Source organism: Paralichthys olivaceus, chromosome 14, assembly GCF_024713975.1.
Source record: "Paralichthys olivaceus isolate ysfri-2021 chromosome 14, ASM2471397v2, whole genome shotgun sequence".
NCBI lineage: Eukaryota > Metazoa > Chordata > Actinopteri > Pleuronectiformes > Paralichthyidae > Paralichthys > Paralichthys olivaceus.
The window spans coordinates 22,798,888-22,817,880 of record NC_091106.1 but is presented as its reverse complement, the minus strand read 5'-3'; the positions used below and the strand labels follow the sequence as shown (position 1 = coordinate 22,817,880).

General features: G+C 43.8%; 1 protein-coding gene across 3 annotated transcripts in view; it reads left to right on the top strand.

Annotated features, from left to right (window-relative positions):
* gfra1a (gdnf family receptor alpha 1a) overlaps window positions 1-18,993 on the top strand; it is a 76,378-nt gene that overhangs the window by 49,764 nt on the left and 7,621 nt on the right. For all 3 annotated transcript variants that reach the window (XM_069539288.1, XM_020087566.2, XM_020087575.2), the window contains 5 exons: window positions 6,471-6,649; window positions 7,626-7,798; window positions 9,054-9,163; window positions 10,812-10,946; window positions 17,307-17,488. In XM_069539288.1, coding sequence (XP_069395389.1) covers window positions 6,471-6,649; window positions 7,626-7,798; window positions 9,054-9,163; window positions 10,812-10,946; window positions 17,307-17,488 — 779 coding nt within the window. The remainder of the gene's footprint in view (window positions 1-6,470; window positions 6,650-7,625; window positions 7,799-9,053; window positions 9,164-10,811; window positions 10,947-17,306; window positions 17,489-18,993) is intronic.

Sequence of the window (18,993 nt, the reverse complement as noted above, 5' to 3'; positions counted from 1 at the left end):
GAAGAAGTGATGAGCTCCTGAAAGCGTGTCCTGTATTCAGGTAAGCGCCTCGGTGGCTTGTTGAAATGAGGCTGAAATGAGTTGAATGGATTCGTTGGTGGATGTGTAATACTTCAACGGGATGAGATGTCAGGAGGCTGAAAGCAGCGAACGGCCAACGGGAAACCCAGAAATCATTTTCCTTGGCAGGTGTTTATTGGACATTGTGCCAATAAAAGCTCCGTGAATTCAATGGAATTGGAAGCGAGAAGTTAGTCGAGATGACGAGAGGTGATGGAAGAGGAGTTGATATAGATGGAATGGAAAGAAAAGGGAAAGAGAGAAAGAGTCTGTTGCACTACAGGGATCAATTACCAGGAACTGTGAGTACCATGTGGCTTTATTGCTCTGGGACAGTGTTGGGGGAAGAGGGAGATTATTAACCGCACAGAAAGACGGAGAAAGTGAAGCAGCGAACAGAAAGAACGAGAGTTTAGAAAGAGGACATGGAAAGCGAGAGACAAAGAAAACGTGGAGGCTCTCCCAGCGCTTCTCCTCTCTCGGCCCCCCTGCTCTCTCCAGCTCTGCTTGTCTTGCACTTTCAAGCGTGGAGCCCATTAGAGCGGACGGCAGTGTAACTCACCACCGATAATCAACAGGGAGAGAGAGAGAGAGAGAGCGGGTTCGCAGGGAAAAGACCCCAGGCCTCGTTTATTATGTTAGATTTTTCTATTGAATCTGACTGTGCTGTAATTTCTCAAAGTGGGGAGGAGGTGCAAGCAGCTTAATTTACACAATGAATAATCCAGACTTGTGTGGACGAGGACGGGGAACGTTTAGTACGATTTGCACGAGTTCAGAGGGGAAAGCGGGTTGTGGCCACATTTTTTCAAATTGGGACAAACAATATCGCCACGGATATGAGCACAATGAAACAATGGTCAGCTTTTTGATTTCCAATATATTTCCTGGTTTCCTGCTTAAAAGACAAAAAAAAAAAAACTCCTGTGCCAAGAAGAAATAATCCTTAGCAAGAAATTACTCCGGCAAGTGTGTTGCTTCTGTGAGCATCGATTAACGCAGCTACACAAACGTAAACAAGTTTAAGATTTACTTCACATCTTCTTAGTGTTCGTAGGATTTATGCATTTTTATACATACATTGAATAAAAGGCGATACACACTTCTAAAACACTGCACTTTCCATTTTGAGTTGAAACCACTAAATTTAGCACAACCTCTTGTAAAGGCAGTTTCAGAGCTCAGCCTCTGAGCGGTGTGTTTCAGACTTACCCCTCTCTCTGCATGTGAAGCGCCGTTGCCCCTGCAGCGAGTGTCAGCGTGTTTGTTCTGTAATCCCCTGCAGCCACGCCACCGGGACAAATCCCCGCACATTTGTCGTACTTAGCAAACAAAGAGGTTTCGAATTCTAGTTATTCACCCGGTGACTCCACATAGAGCCGCTCTCTCCACTGCCACAGTGTAGTGGGTAGTGGAAACAAACACACCCGTCAGAGTTTCCCCTCAATGATCCTCAACTGGCTGGAAGAAGTCAAGTAATCTGTCTAATGGCAAACGTGACAATGATGTGACATCATATTTAAAATAGCTATGAAAAGGACAATTACATACATAGTGCCGCTATAGCAATGGTCACGGTAAAGACAAAATCAAAGTGAAAACCAAAGTAGAGACTGGGAGAACGTGCAAACTACACTCAGAATGATCCCGCAGTTTGAACCATGGTCGTTCATGCTACCTCCAAACAGCAAATACTGAAGGAAAAACCTTTTCGGAGACAGTTGAAGTAAAGACACGTAACTTAATGTGAAACACTTTGTCTGTAAATCATTCAAGACTGTTCTCTGCCTCGTGGATCTGCTGTCACCTGCTACGCTCAGGTTTTTCCTCCAGTACTCAATATCCATTATTGTCAGTTTTTGCACTGGGAAGAGTAAAAACCCAAGACACAGAAAAAGAATAACACAGAAACCACGGTGGGTAAAATTAAACCACATTGATAAATTGTCAGAGCTGCCAGTTTAGATAATTTGGGAGTTTTGAATCAGCATTGAAAGGCCGTTAAATGACTCCACTTTTCCCCATAGGAAAAAAAAATAAATACAGGGCAGATGGCAGAGGGGAGCAGAGACACAGGAAGAAACAAGAGAGAGCCACAAGAGAGAAGTTTAGAGATGGATGATGATGACGAAGAAAGACGAAGGGAGGTAATGATTGGAAGACATCCAGAGCCACATGGATAAAGACATGAAAGAGCAGCACAGAGAGAAAAACTGAAATTTTTTTTTGGGAGAGCTGTAAAAGTCTGGAGGAGTCACAGAAGGACAGAGGAGAAGAAGGAAGAAAAGACCAGAAGACGATGAGATGGTCTCGAAGCCGGGGGGGGGGGGTCCAGAGGCGGCTGAGGTCAGGATCCGACCCTGTGGTGTCCCGTGGTAATTGAAATTAGGTGGGGGAGGCGGGGGAGGGGTGGAGGGGCAGCAGCGACTGGAGGAAGCAGGCGACATGATAATCAATTTGAAGCTGAATCGGAAACATGAGCCACTCGGGGGGCCTCGTTCCCCCTACCAGGCCTCCAGATGGCCCCAGCCCCGACCCTGTGTGTGTCCTGTCAGAGCAGTGTGTGTGTGTGTGTGTGTGTGTGTGTGTGTGTGTGTGTGTGTGTGTGTTTGAGATACAATGCCATCTGCCAAGAGTGCAAAGGGAGTTCAGCAGATGTATTAGCTGACACTAGGTGGCGCAGTAGTGTATAGACAACATACTGTAAACGTGTTTGTGTGTGTGCACGCCAGTGGGAGGGGGAACTCCCACCACGGCTGAGTAAAGACGCCGTGTTATCCAAAATGTTTTGGTCACTCGTAACGGATCACGATTATTCAGTGTCGTTGGCTGCGTCACACGAATAAGACGTTAATACTTCACCTCATCCGTTTAAAAACATCTCGGTGGTAGATGTTCATTGGCAATGATGGTGAAGACAACAACTCCCATGATCCCTCACTGCTTCACGACCACATCAAGCTCTTCTGTTACGGTTTTGATTAAGTGGCCCAAATTCACAGAGTTATGTTTGTCGATATGAAAACTTATAATTCACAGAATGAACTAAGCAGATAAAATGTGAACCTTCGTTAACGCTTCGTAATTCAAGTTCTATATATTTGAGTTTCTTTTCGTTTTATTTCTAAGTTGATGGTCGATGGTTAAATTGTAAAAAGCCTCCGTTGTGTTCCTTTGTCATAAGGTTTGATATGGACATCTTAAGAATCATAAGATTGAACTGGGCTCTACAGAGGAGATGTGGACGTCAGTATTCATCTGTAGAAGCTTTCCCACGTGAAGAGTTCATCTTCAGTTAAGTTCAAATTAAGCCTCAACAAGCCACAGTAGGTTGTGAGTTCAGTTTTCAGATGACAGCTTAATTTGCTGAGAGTTGAAAGTGACAAATAAACAATGTTTCACAGATGTTAAAGCTGATTTATACAAGTACGACCTGTTTCTCACCTCAGATCTTTTCAGAACCGTTTGGGAGAAACGTGATGTTTTCTGAACAGGTGCCATATTTCAGTGAGTGCTGCTCACATCCAGGCAGGAGGCTTCAGTTTGCTGTGTGAGTGAAGGAGACTGTACATCACCCGTTTTAACGCTTTCTTGATGTGCTGTGTGTCAAGCTGCTGTCAGCCGGGGATGAGCGAGTGCAGTGTATAATAGCAAAACTCGTGATATAAAAAGGATGGAGGGGCCAAGTGCTCGATCAGCTTCACGTACATTAAGTCCAGGACTCCTTTAGGTGCTCGCGAAGATAAATGGTCACAGAAAAGAAGATGTTCTCGAAGCACTCAGGCAGAGTAAGGAGAAAAAGTAAAGCCTTAGTCAGACATTATGGTTTAAAATGTCTACCTGTTGTGACCCCTTCAAAAACTCTCGATACTCTTCCTCCAACCCCAAGTTTTTCTTTCCTTTGTCCATTTTTCTTCCTGCATTGAATGTTTTTTCTTGAGAGATCACAGCGACACATGACCAACGTGAACATATAGAAGACTCAGGCAGAGACGTCAACTTCTGGCGATAAAGGCCGACGCTGCTGTCAAACAAAGACACTCGGCTTTCCTCCGCAGATTTTACACCTTGTATTCGGTCTCGTGTCTTTATTGATCGACTCCTTTCAAACTTTGTTCATCCGCTCAGAGGAGGTCTGCGGGGTCGACAGAGGAGAGTCAGTCCGTCAGTCTTGAGGCAGCTTTTTTATTCATTCGTTCGTTTACGAATCTGATCCCTGAATAAACTGATCCAGAGAAGAAGAGACAGATCGAAGGCAGACATGAGGGCTGGAAAGTTGGAGAGGTGCGTCGGGATTGGAAATGTCTGAGAGGGTTTTGATGCGAGGAAAGAATGAGAAAAGTTTGTTTGTTTGTATGAGTTTCGGTGGTTATGTTTTTTCTACAATGCATTTCAGTCGGCCTAATTTCTGTGGCTCTGCAATTCATTTTTCTATCAAGCATCTATGGGCATGCGTTGCCTGAGGAACCAGCTATGGGCCAAACAAGTGTTGAAGTTTTAATGCTGTGCTGTCAGACAAGTTTTTCAAATATTTCAAGGAACGTGATTTAACACCAGAATTCTCTCTGTGTGTGTTTCTGTACTGCAGACTGTCATAAACAGAAAAACCCTTTTCAAAAACCTCATTAGTGCTCCCGTACAAACTGTCATCAATGAAATTACAAATGGCGTTGAAATGTTGTCATTATGCTAATGTTAGTGCATTAACTTTACAGCTTCCCTCTAAATCTCTCACAGTAAAAATGACAGCAGATCAAGTGTAAGCTAAAAGAAAAAGCAAAATCAGTGAATGAATAGAAGCTTCCACAGCTCAACATTTAAAGAACGATGCTCCTGTGTCTTAAAACCACTGAAACAACTTGACTATCACAGCTGTTGCAAAACCTACCTTGTGTCAGCTCTGTGATATTAAAACAGATCAAATGTCTTAAACATACATTTACGAGAAACTGCTCTTACTGTTATTCTAATGAAATATGATCATCCTAATGAATATGAAAACATAGAATAGACACTTGCACTCACCCTGGTTTTATTTGTAACTTTGGATTCCAGCCGTTTGTACAAACAGAATATTTTGAATTGTTATTACTCTCTTTTTTGAATAGCTTCATGTTTACATAGGATTTAATTATGCTTTCCTTTGATTCTGCACGCCACCACGGCGTTTGCTGAAAGGGAAGTGTGTACCAAAGGAGGCGGGACAAACGGAGAGCGGAGAGGGGGGGGGGGGGGGGGGGGGGGGGGGGGGGGGGGCAAGTGAAGGGAAGCAGAGCAGCTGGAGGGAAAATGTGAGAAAAGTGAGGTGAAATGGTTGGAGGACAACAAAGGGGAGTTAAGAAATGAAATAGACGATGTGAGCCGGCCGAGGTTTCCCTCAGGGGCCGATGGAGGTTCTGGAAAACATTCATCTGAAGGAATCTCCTCCTCCTTAGCAGAATAACAGCATCGTCTCTGTCACTGATTAATACGTCACTGGACAATCTACTCCCCCCACACTTTCTTACCCTTCCATGTCCATTTTTAATCGTCGTCTCCTCCCTTCACTCGAAGCGTTGAATCTCTCCGATGCTGTTTTCTTTGCACAACACATCAGCCGATCTACTCTGCCTCCCCCACCGGCAGCCCCCCATTTAAATTGGTGCTTGTTAGACTGAGGGGAAAAAAAAAAATATATATATATTTTTTGACTAATTTTTCTCCAAAAGGCAAGATGGAGCTGAAGTCTATGAAAAAGTTAATTAATAGCGGATTGAGGAGAACCTTGGCAATTAGTGGAGGCTGACAGATGAGACACTGCGCTGGAGACAGTGATGACTGCAGGAGCTCCTCACACACACACACACACACACACACACACACGTCTGCCGGGTTAGCCTGCAGCAGTGGTTTTCAAACTTGTCTGCCGAAGCCCCACCTGTATTCTTCTTCATGCAAAACCCCCGTTATTAACATTTGTACCTGTATTTTTTATTATTTCTTGGGGTAAAGAAGTTACCTCTGTTATGAGAAATGAGTCCATGGAAATAACTGATAGTGATTCATAACTTCTCGTGTCAGGGCTCCGGACTAACTTTTTTCATTTAGGTGCACCCACATTTTTTTCACTGCGTCTTTTGGCACCGCAGTAATTAATAAATAATAACCAATTATACCTTTTCTTTCTTGACAGTTCCCATTTGCATCGGTAATGTCTCTACTCAGGCTTTGACAACTGTCTAAGGATCTTTGCTGCAGATTGATGAAATGTCTGACATAGTTGTTCTGAAGCATATTAGAAATTCCCAAATTGTGCCTATTTATCTGATATAATACTTATTTACTTGTTGTTCACCGTGACTGACACGTCACCATCCTGATAAACTCTGCGTCACTCTCACCCTCTCTTTCCCTCCTCCTCTCGTCTGTAGGTGAGCCTGCGGTAGCGAGAGAGAACAACTGTCTGAACGCTGCCAAAGCCTGCAACCTGAATGACACGTGTAAGAAGTACCGCTCGTCCTACATCAGCCCCTGCACCAGCCGCGTCTCCACCGCCGAAGTCTGCAACAAGAGGAAGTGTCACAAGGCCCTGCGGCAGTTCTTTGACAAGGCAAGGCTCATCTGACGCGGGCTTATCAAAGAAACCGAAGAAAAATGTATCAGAAAGAACAGACGCTGGAGGTTTTACAAACAACTGATGTGTGATAAAAGCTGAACGTATATATATCACAAAGGACTGGCTTCAGAGGGGAGAAGGATTTGAAGTGGTGGAGTTAAAGGGGTTGTCAAAATCACAATAAATAATCATGTGGGCCTTTTTGCTCTGGGTCGGATTCTGCAGCACTTAACTTTGACATTGATTCCGTCATCAAACACAGAAGATGTTTTCACTCTCGGCGTCGTTTCATATAAAAACTGATGTGAAACAGTGTAATTACAACCCGGCTCCTGTGATGTCCCCTGTACTGGGACCACTTCAAGTACACAGTGATACAAATACACAGGAAACTACACAGAACACGCAGCCTTGTTAATGTTAGTGTGATGTTTCTCTGTCACGGCAGAGAAATGAGGGAACAGCTCTGAGCTGTGAGTTTCTTTGTGTTGGAGATAAAACCATGATGACATTCCTCTATTGTCGCCCGACTGTCTTTCAACTGGAACTGTCTTAACGTCAACTTTAGATTTTGATTTATCAGATTCTGAATGATAAATGCTAAACTGTCGAGTAGAGTCAAAGCGACGTGGGTTTTTTCGAATATAAAACGTGTAATGCAGATAAATCAGCCAATGTCTGCATGAAACATTTGTATCGCACACTTATTTCAGAAAGAAAGAAATCTAATTTAGGCTCAGTGTTGTGCAGTTTAGCCAAAAGGCAAAGATAAAGGCTGATCTGACATCAGACAATAACAATTGTCCAAATGATTGAATTGAAATTTAAATTGTATTCAAACATTTTAATTTTCTGAAGCAAATGCAACAGACCTGAAAAAAATCCATAGAAGGAATGTGAGCTGAAGATAAAATAGAAAATCTTTCATGTTACTTCAGTTTAACGACGTTTTCAATCTTTTGCCGAACAGGTTCCACCTAAGTACAGCTACGGCATGTTGTTCTGCTCGTGTCCGCTCAGCGACCAGACGGCCTGCTCTGAGCGCAGGCGTCAGACCATCGTCCCCGTCTGCTCGTACGAAGAGAAGCAGAAACCCAACTGTCTGGAGCTGCAGGCCTCGTGCAAGACCAACTACATCTGCAGGTAGGAAACAATGAGCGATTCACCCTTAAACTGCGGTGATGCATTTTTATAACTTTATTAGACGGTAAAGATGAGATGAAATACGGGAACAAACAGATGAGGTTTTTGCTGCTTTCCTAGTTTAAGTCTAAAACCCTTCGTCACAGGCTGCTGAATGAGAGCAGACTTCAGTGTCAGTCACAAACACAAACGCCCTCACTCTCAAGTATATGCACTGACTAATCACAGCAGGCTGGTGCAGAGCGGTGCGCAGTGAGAGTTGTCAGCAGCAGCCACTAGACTCCACCTGACATATGGCGAGGGAGCTTGTGGAAAAAAGCACGGCTGTAATCTATCTGTGCTAACTGACAAATGGACTGGGAGGAGGCGGCGCTGCACTGAGACCTGTTGTTCAGCCTTGAGCATATGTCTGATGCATAGAGTGCACTACGGAAGAGAAAAACGACGGGGGGGGAGGCAGGGACAGAAACTTGTAGCGTGAATTTACCGTCGCTGCTGTTAAGTGGCGACAGAGGGGGTGAGGAGAAGAGGGGGAGGGAAACCTGAGGCCACAGAGCAAATGGAGCTAATCTATGATGCTCAATGCTTCCATTTAATCCCAGGGAGCCACACACACACACACACACCCACTTCATCAACATATGGCAAATGCATGTATTGACTTTCTTTCTCTCTTGAGGAATTAACAAAAATGTTTTAAAGAAAGTGAAAATCTTGCCTCTGCTCCAAAAATGAATGAGGTCTTCCCCGGGTTCAGGTTTGAAAATAACCTGGATCCAGACACACAGAGTAAGATCCAGGTTATCAAAGCATGTAGAGGAAGATAAAGGAGTCCAAACATTAGAGGGATCTGCTGCTTTGTGTCAAAGAGCCGGTACATCACACTCAATATCTCCTCAAACGGGGGATTTCTCTGGAACCTGAACCCCATTTCAATTTCACATGCCGCTGCACCTGTGGCAAAGTGTAAACAAACATTTGTGAAGGCAGTAAATGAAATGGAGCAGACTTGGTGGAGAATTGCCTTCAGCCTCATTCACTCCAGGATATAAACCAGCCACAGCCAACGTAAGAGGGTCATCTTACTCCACTGAAGACGACCATTAACGAGCTAATTGCATTGAGAGCAATGACTTCCAGCGCACGCTCGTTTGGACCCGGGCATTTCGATGCACATTGGAGTCACGTTGGCCTTTTGAATCTGTTGGAGCTCTAATCATGTTTGGCTCTGACATATTTCTCGGATGTGTTGCAGGTCACGACTGGCTGACTTCTTTGTCAACTGCCAGCCGGAGCCTCGCTCGCTGTCAGGCTGTCTGAAGGAGAACTACGCAGACTGCCTCCTGGCATACTCCGGTCTGATTGGTGAGTTCACACGGACACTCGATCATTATGGGTCAGCTTTGTGTTTACTCCAGGTCTCTGTGGATCGTCGTTAATTCTCTTTTGTTTGCATATTTAAAAGATAATTCTGTTGCATTTTATTTCTACAAATTGTTTCTGTTGCTTCTAAATATTTCTACCTACAAAACTGAGAGCTACAAATCCAGAAGCTGTTGCTGAAATTAGGTCAGTGCTTGAGATGGAGTACTGGAGCTTCTGATATTTGTCTCCGAGCAAAAACAATTTTGAAATCTACTCAGGGAATGCTTGGGAAATGTATCAGCTTGTAAAATGTAAAATTCAGCATCTGCGGAGAGTTCCCCTTTGCAAACTTCCACAGAACTGCAGTGGAGCTCACACCACGTTCGTCAATTCTGCGACATCAGTAGCACGAGTCGCCTGACATGACTCCGACCATGAGCAGGCACGTGATCCGACAAACAGTTCATCCAGGTTTAATGAAGAAATTTATTTGGAGTAGAAGCACAGATTTACAGTTAAGTGTCCAATTCCAATGCAAAACCCCCAAAACTACACCACTCAACATTATCGTAACATCTTTGTGGACGCGTTGTCCCTCCAGTTGATCCGATCTAGCACCAACCACAAAGTTTGATACCGGATGGATGTAAACATAGCACTTCTTGATGCCTGGCAATCTCAGTGGGTTCTCAAACCTCGGAGCGCCCGGGTTAAATTGTCATTTAGCAGCAAAAAACGGAATGTGCACAAAGTGGAGGCAGGCAGTGAGACTGTAAACTGTGCTGACGACAGACATCGTGAGTCATAATGTAATTTCAAACTTATCTGATCATCCGAATGCTGCAGCCATAGACTGTGTATAAAGATGGACGCCATGATGGTGGGACATGATACAGCAGCTCCATCCCCCGATCGCTACTGTGCAGAGTCTGGCTCCGAATGACGTCATTGGCCTCATATGACAGTGTTCGTATCAGGGGTATTTTTGCTTCATCTCTGGAGTGGGAGACATCCATCTTTATTTGCAGTCTGTGGTCATTACTCGTCAAAACAATGGCTGAAACTAAGGCCCATGTTTCATCTCCTGTCATGTAGCTCGGGCTGTAACCCTTGTCCCCGTCACGTCCTCGCCACCACAACAACCCCTGAGGAGTTAGTCCCCACAAGTCGCTGAACCAGACCACACAGACACACTCTGTCCACACAGCACCAGTTCATTCTGCCGACTGCAAAACAAAAAGGCCTGTTCTGGAGCGCAGCCAGCACAAGGGAACAATCCATTGAGGGAGTGAGAAATCACTGACTGAAGCTATTTACTTTCCCTCGCAGAGAGAAAGCCTATTCTTCACTCCGGCTTCTCTGCATTCTGCTTCCTGCAGAAACTCCGGCACACTGCTCCACTTGTGCACACGGGGCGGAGATAAGAAAATAAATGCAGCAATGATTTAACTTTGTTATCATTTAACACAGATGCAGGATGATAACTGTCTCCTCGAGGATTTAAATAATCTTCTTTTTCCAGCAGCACATTGGGGCTCTTGACAGCAACAATTCACAGATGATCCTTGTTTATGGATCACATTTCTTTGCCTTGACAAAGACGTATGAATGCATGAATGAAAAAACTGTTTCCCTCCACCTGCTGCAGGAACCGTGATGACTCCAAACTACCTGCGCTCACCCAAGATCAGCGTGTCTCCGTACTGCGACTGCAGCAGTAGTGGGAACAACAAGGATGAGTGTGACAAGTTAACTGAGTTTTTCACTGAGAACACCTGCCTCCGTAAGTTATCCCCCTGACCAGCTGTTGTCTTTTCTGTTTTCTATCCCTCTTTCTGAGTTCTCCTCTGTTTATTCTCATCCCACTCTGCTCAGCGGGCCCTTTTCCTGTTTTGCTCTTTTATCCTCTCTTTTCTCTTCTTGTCTCTCGCGGTCTCCCCTTCGCACCAAATATATCCCATTGCCGTGCTGGCATTGTTATCCCTCTGCATCATAAAGAAACCAGTCATACTGCGCCACAGTCTCTGAATGTGTGCGTGCCTGAAAGCTGCAGCACATCTCCTGCGTGGTAACTTGGGCAGAAAGCCTCTTTTTCATCCGGCACTGTTTAATTAACAGCCCACACACACACACACACACACACACATACAAACACACCTACTGTATTTCCAGCCAAGATTAATGGGTTTCAGGGTATTCCTACCGAGCTGCAGCGATAAGAGCCACAGCGAGTGAGTGTTGCTGTGTAATAAGAGCTAACTTTGCTGCTTCTGACGCTACACGCAGTTTAGCAATCGTCGACAGCAGAGTTCGGGTGTAAGATGACTCCTCATTGATTCCCGTACGGAGGTCAGAACACGGGGTCATATAAACAATATCTTGCTCAAGGACACCTACGCTGAATAAATCACCTGAGCTTGGATCTGGTTTGAGAATGTTTGCTGACACGCAGACGACTACCAGGTCGGATCTTGATGCACCAAAGTTCTTTTTCAACAAATCTTTTTCCAGGTTGAAAATCCACGTTGATACTAAAGATTTAGCTCGAGATATAAAAGTGATCCTACCGTGCTGATAACAGGTATGAGGGTCAGTAAACGGTTCATTGGCGCTGTGGTGGTTGGATTTAGATATGATTAATTCATTATCATCGACAATCTACGCTGCTTTGAGTGTCCTCAGGAGACATGAGGACATGACCTGATCACAGTGTCTCTGTCTTTGGACTGTGAGAGGGAGCATATCACACATGCACAGAGGCAGCGTGAGCAGGAGAAGAAGAGCTGAAGCCAAAGCACAGAAAATGTGTCCAAGCGTTTGTCCAAAATTTGAGCGTCTAAAAGTTTTACAAAAACTGAACGTGAGATTAATAAATCCTGCTCTTAAACTGAGAGAGGGGTAAAAACAGTGAGAGCCAACTCAGAATCGCTGAGAGCATCAACACAGAAAGACGTCAGTGGAACCAGGGATGAAACAGGGAGTAGCCTCGTGTCGAACCTAACATCCCCTCTCACGATCATTCAGGTTGGAGGCTGCTGTGCAGTCAGCACTTTAGCCACTTTCATTAGCTGCAGTGACATTGGTAAACTGATCAGCTGTTGCACACTGTTAATTCAATAAACAACTTGACCAAAGGCCAAAATGAAACTTGGCTGATGTCGACTTAATGAGCTTTCTGCAACCCATCGTCTGTTGTCAGCCAACGATCGTGTATCAGCACTCTCAAACCCCTCAGCAGCACGTTCGTGTTTTTCAGTTCAACATCACCAATGATAGGAAAAATTATCTGGGTGTGGAATCTCTCAGATAAACCTTCATTCCTATATTTTTTTCATTATTATAATAATGGATTTGGATTTATGAGCAGATTTCATACTCTATTCAGATTCAATGAAACGAGGCGCAGTAGTAGTCACAACAGAAACTCTTCTTCTCCGCAGACACACAAACAGCAGCTCAAGGCTGAAATACAAACCGTGTCCTAAGAATAGAATCACACTGCGTGATGTTTTGTCTGCGGACGTCTCACATTAACCAGGTGAACATCTGCCTCGAGGTGATCTGTTTGCTTCCCACATGTTCGATACTAACCGTGATGTTCGCATGAGGAGGCAGGGAGATGAGGAAATAGACTGAGAAGGAAAGTGTTAGAACATATCGACTGCAATACGTCCACTTACAAACTCGCAGCAGCTGAATCGCCTCACTAATGAATCGAGTTGTGAGGTTTTCTATTGACACACGTGTTCAGTGGGTTGAAATGTTCTGATGATTTTATGCATATGAGTGTGTGTGTGTGTGTGAGATGTGGTCGATCAAAGAGGGTTAATGTGGGTTAAAACGTTCTCTCTTTATATCTGGTCTCCGCTCTGATTCGCTGTGGGGAGCCCAGCGAATGGCAGAGCAGAGGAATACACCTCCGCTGACTTCTCATAATTAGCCTCACTTCTTTTCTCTCTTTCACCGCCTCCTTACTTCACCACCAGCACCATCCCTTCTTCTACTCGTTCTCCTCCCGCTCATGCTTCACCTCACCTCTTCCTGCTCATCCCATCTCTTTGTCTCCCTCCTCTCACGCCCCCCCCCCCCCCCCCCCTCTTTCTGCTCTCATTAAGCTTGCTCAGCAGTAACTGGAACTGACAACTCTGAAGATCCTGACACATGCCGGCTACAGGGTCATGACTAAAGAGAACCTACGAGAGAGAAAGAAAAGACGAGGAGAGAGAATGAGAAAAGACGAGTAGAGAGAGGGCTGTTATATTTTTTTTATCATTGTTAACAGATTTTTCCTGGGTGGATATAGCTGGCGCTTCATTTCAGATCGTACTGTGAATGGAAACGTATTGATATCAGCATCCTCTTCTGCAGAGGTGTGAACGCACCCTTATCAGAAACACTTGAACATAGTGGGAAAGTACTTTGACCTTTTAGTTTGTTCCATATCCCATCTACCAACCTGGAGGAGGCAGGGTTTGTGACCTATACTGCAACCAGCCACCAGGGGGTGATCCTGATGATTTGGCGTCACATCTGTCATTTCGTCCATCTTTCTTCGGAGTCAATGATGCAAACAGAAATTAAAACCCCCAAACATTGGTTATGTTCATTTGAACCAAATGTTCCCCTCCTGCGTCTCCTTGTCATCGTGTGACTTCTCGGAGGCATCCCCACCCCCAGGTTTCAACCCACTGCTTTAATATTCTCAGGAACACATTTGGTATTCCGATAATTTAATGTATTCAAAGCTCGTCCAGTGTTATGCCTCCTCGTTTCTAGAATAACACTGACTATGCAAAGGTCACAGCATCCAACAGGATCATAATTCTAGTATTACAGAAAACCTTGTTCATGTAAAGTGAGATAAAGTGGTAGACATCCGCGTGAGGCAAACTCATACCGCTAACCCAGATATCTGCAGCGGTGGGAAGATGATATCATGTTTGCTCAAACGCTGTTTGCACTGGTGAAGGATAAATTAATGTTTGGTTTGGAGCTTTAAAAAGGTGTGTTGGAGTTTTTATCTTTCAACGACCAAGTTTCAGAGTTTTAAAGCAAGGATAGTCGTGGGTCGACACGTGGTGGTTTTATGAATTTAGGATTAGTCAGAGGTTTGGCTTCTCGGTTTCTCTTGATCCAGGAAGTTCAGTCGCCCACAGCTCATCAGCTAACAGGTCTGTGTTTCATGTCCCCAGCTCAGTCCATTATGATTGTTGTTGCTAGTCAACTAAAATGCTTTTCAGGGGAAATGTGTTGATGTCATCCTTTCTCAGAATCGATGATGCAGCTCCCAGAGGAGCATCGCATCACCTTACATCGTTGGTTTACTGGCTTCAGTGAGACATTTAAAAAAAGAACCTCACGATTTGAGTGTGATCCTTGTCTTCATTTTTTAAACTTTAAACACCACCGATCAGATTTTAAACCACTGATGGACCTCATTTTAAACACTCATACTGAAGATGCAGTGGGCAAGGATTTCATGCGTGTAGAAGTACAATCATATAAGTGGGTGTTATCACTGTACTTTGGCGTATTATACCTGACCACACGCCAACGTCACGACCCTTCTACAAACCGATCAGTGTCAAGTATGTTTATTATGACGACAGGACGTAGGTATGTCAGACAAAATTCTTTAGTCCCTAAATTACAAGTGAAACCAGAACTAACCAGAACTGTGGAGCAAGCACACGAAGCGTGGTTCAGACTCTCAGGTGTGAAAACGTCCTCTGTGTGATCCTGGAGATTACAGCCTCAGTACACTAAATATTCCTCGTACAGCATAGTGTGTTCGTTCCGTCTGCAGTGGCCGCAAAATCATTTTTATTAATTCTGATTTAACAGTAGCAGAGGTGCCATGTCCTCGGCACTGAATCCAGTGTGAAAAGACATTAACTCCACAGTATGCGCTCGGGTTTATTATCCAAACACACTTTAAAGATTAGTGCAATGTACTTAAAGTAGGTCCTTCCCTTCTTGAAGTTTAATCTGTGTGTAGAGCAGTGAAACCGAAGAGCTCCCGTCCTAACTTTGTCAGTGATGATCCCATTTTCACCAAACTCCTGGTGAATAAATATGTTCTGGTCATTCCAGAGGTGGACTCAGCAACACCAGGACTCCACTTTGTCTAAGATTAAGAGTAACGTTTATTAAATGTGCAAAGTGAACCTTACTCAGAGGTTGTTTCTAGGTCGGGACAAGTTTAAGCCACAACCACTTCTGCAGGGGGAAGGAAAATAAAGACAAGCAGGAGGACGAGACCCTGCTGTGTTCTGTGGCTCTGAACAACATGTGTTTAAGTGTCTTCAAACACCACTGAGTTCAGTCCAATTAACACGATGTCTCGTCTAAAAAAACACTAATCCAGTGACGGGCAACCTTAAGTTACTCCTCGAGGAAATCCATGTTCTTCTAATGTCTTTCAATCAGAGCTGCAATCAGACGCTAAGCTGTTGTTGACACTGAGTTTGGAGATGCCAAGTGCACTCTCCGAAAACCCCGGTTCCTCTTTCGTTAGGAAACATCGTGAACTAGGTCAGCAGGAATAAGGGAACGCTGGCATATGTGCAGAGGGAAAAAAAAAAGACTGTAAGTAAAGGGTCACTGACGAGAGAGCAATCAATCATCCTTTGAGAACATTTGAGGGATTTTATGTTTCCAGTTGTGCTACAGCAGCTCCCTCGACCCTGCGGTGAAACTTTATGGCTCGAGGACGTCACAGTGCTGAGGTTCAGACCTAAATCAGCAGATTTGTTGACTTCAGACTGACAAAAGAGAACAAAGAGACGGACAAGTCAGTGTTGAGTGTTACTGGCAGTTACTCACCAAGACTTCATATCAAGAGTACAACTGGAAAAGACAAAAAAAACAAAGATTTTGCTTTGCAGCATCTGTGCAAGACTTTAAAACCCACCTGTTTACAAAATCTTTTGATCCCTGGAGTAAATTACCTGCAGCAAACACTCTCATTGTTATTTGCTGTTCTTGGTTTATTTTAATTTAATTTCCTTTATTACCTGACTCTGTAAAGCAGAATTTGGTATACCTCGAAAGGTGCCGTATAAATCCAAGTTATTATTCTTGTGCTCTTGTGTTTACTGGATGCCTACATTTCCCTCAGGATCTGTCTGTCAGTATTATGATCACGTCTGTCCACAGTCATTCCTAAACACAGGTTTTCATATGATTAAACATATAACTTTGGATTTTTAATACATTTTGTATCAGATTTGACGAATGGTTCAATGAAAAACAACAGACGGGTGAATATTTCTGCTTGTATGGAGACAGATCCATGTGTCTTTGCACACGTATGTGGGGTCAAAGGAGCCATTATGCAGATGGTCTCTTCCTCCCTTCACAGTATCAGGGTCATAATTCACTGTTGGAGGGAAGAATATCATTACGTTCACAAAGCATCTCTGTTAAGCTCAGCTTCCCTCTGATGTGTGTGTGTGCGTGCGTGCGTGTATGTGTGTGTGTTTTACATCAAAGCCATAGAAAGCTATTAATAGGGCCACTAATGGACTCTAATGGTAAATAGCCACATCAGCACTCAGGTTTTTGACTGTGTGGTGAATTTATAATGGAGGGAAGTGATAACAAACCCTAAGTACCTTCTAACTCACCTTTAATTGTGGTTTAGGCCGTTGCAATATAAAGCTTTATTTTAACATGGGGACTAACAAGCGCATGATTCACGATAGGATCCAGTTTGGTGCTAAAGGGACCTGCTTGAAAATTACGACGTAGTATTTGTGTTGTTGGAAAGAAAAGCTTAACCTGTCTCAGCGAGAGACTCGTTAGAATCGTAACTTTTCTGGATCGTAAGAAAGACTTGAACCAATTAAAAGTATCAGAGGGGGAGAAACATGCACACTATACTATACTGTGTAAACACTATTTATATTTACTACTTACCATATTTTCCCTGTCACAGTTTTACAATGAAAATATTTACACACAAAAAAAGATCACTAGCATAGTATACACACACACACACACATCTAACCCCTGTTAAAACATCCATAAAGTTTTTACCATTCTTGGTAGACAGGTATTTTGTCCCTTTTCATTTCTGTACTTATTTCAGAATTTACTTGAGTACCACAGCTGACAGATTCCCCCCCCCCCCGCTCTGTAGGTAATGCCATTCAGGCCTTTGGGAACGGGACGGACGTGGGAGTGTGGCAGCCGATGTCCCCCGTCCAGACCACCACCTCCACCACCACTCACTACCAGAGGAACCACGAACGCAAACCCAACACTATTGACAACCACATCAACACAGACCCTGGGATTTACCACTTCGGCTGCAGCCTACAGGTGAGGCTCACGCACCGGCTCCGGCTGGTTCTGTTGTCAGAGGACGATCGGATCCGAAAGAAACATTTCAGAAAGTTTGTTTTCTCTGTAGAAAGAAAAGATTTCACACACGACTCAGGTGTCAGAGTTTCCGCTGCTCTTTATCCGAGCTGCTCGCCTCTCCATCCTTTTCTATACGTCTCTCTATCTGTATAATGTGTCTCCGGTGTCTGTTCATCTGCTGCTGCTCTCTTTTTCTTTTGCATACCTCGCTGCCTCTTCATCCTCGGGTTCACTCTCCATCTCTGTTTGCTTTCAGGCAGACTGATTTGTTTTTTCCAGAGCTGTCACAATACAAAATCCAGTCCAGTCAAAGCAGTGAATTAAATGCTGCAAATAAAGTGAGAGTTGTTGGGAGGAAAACGTAGCAGTGAAACATTCAGCAAAGCAGAGACGATGGGAAGTGAATACTGAACTTAAATGGAATGTTACTGTTACTCTATTATTCTATACAAGTAATAACAGTTTGATAGAACAGGACAATATCTGTTCTGTGGGAAATTTCACAATTGTGGTTTCGGGTTCCAGGTTTACTGGTTTGTAAAAAAACTAAATAACAATTGTAAATGCAAAACTTCTGCAAAGTCAGAAGCTGAAAAAGCTTTAACCAAGTATTTCAGACGGAGGCTGAAGAGAGGAGCTGCAGTAATAAACGATTAAAACCACATTAAACCTTCTGGTAAATATTTGAAAACATATTTTAGTCTAATTTGGTTTCTTCGTGATAATAGTGTTTAAATATTCCCAGATGTTATTCGTGTCTTTGAACAGCAGGATCTGTAAACTGTGGTCATCAACACTAAAAACATAATGTCATGAAAGCAAAGGTACATTTCTTAATGTTTATTTTGAAGTGGTTCAGCACAGAGATTTTCCCGATAACTCTCCATAACCTTTTCTCTGGTATTCGTCCTTAACATAATTTATAATAATTAGTATATTTTGCACCTGGCAAGACTCTTAAAGTGCATTTCTCTGTTGGAGCCTCCGCGGCTGCTCCACAGGAACAAACAGCCGTGTGGATGATGAAACACTCAACTTATCCACAGCAATCCTGAACACTGGTGTGGGGAAGCTCCCGGGTCTGGGAGGAAGTGAAGATAATACTGTCATTACCAGCGGAGCGAGACTCCGAGAGCTGCTTCACCCAATAATATTACGGCAACCTGATGCAGCATCATGAAACCACTGAAGTTGTTAATTGTTTACAGACACTCACATAAAATCCTCCTGCAACTTCAAGCTGAAATCCACCTTCGGATAAACAGCAGTTTTTACTATCAACTCCACGTCTTCTGCTCATTTTGTTATTGTTCATGAACACCCACAGACTGTCCGCAGCTCCACTCACGCAAACATTAAAAACATATGAAACTAATTTACTCACTTCTCCGAATAAAAGTTTTCACTGTTTATCAGCCGATCACCTGAAACTAAAACTGCAAATCTTAAAATGCTTCACTTGT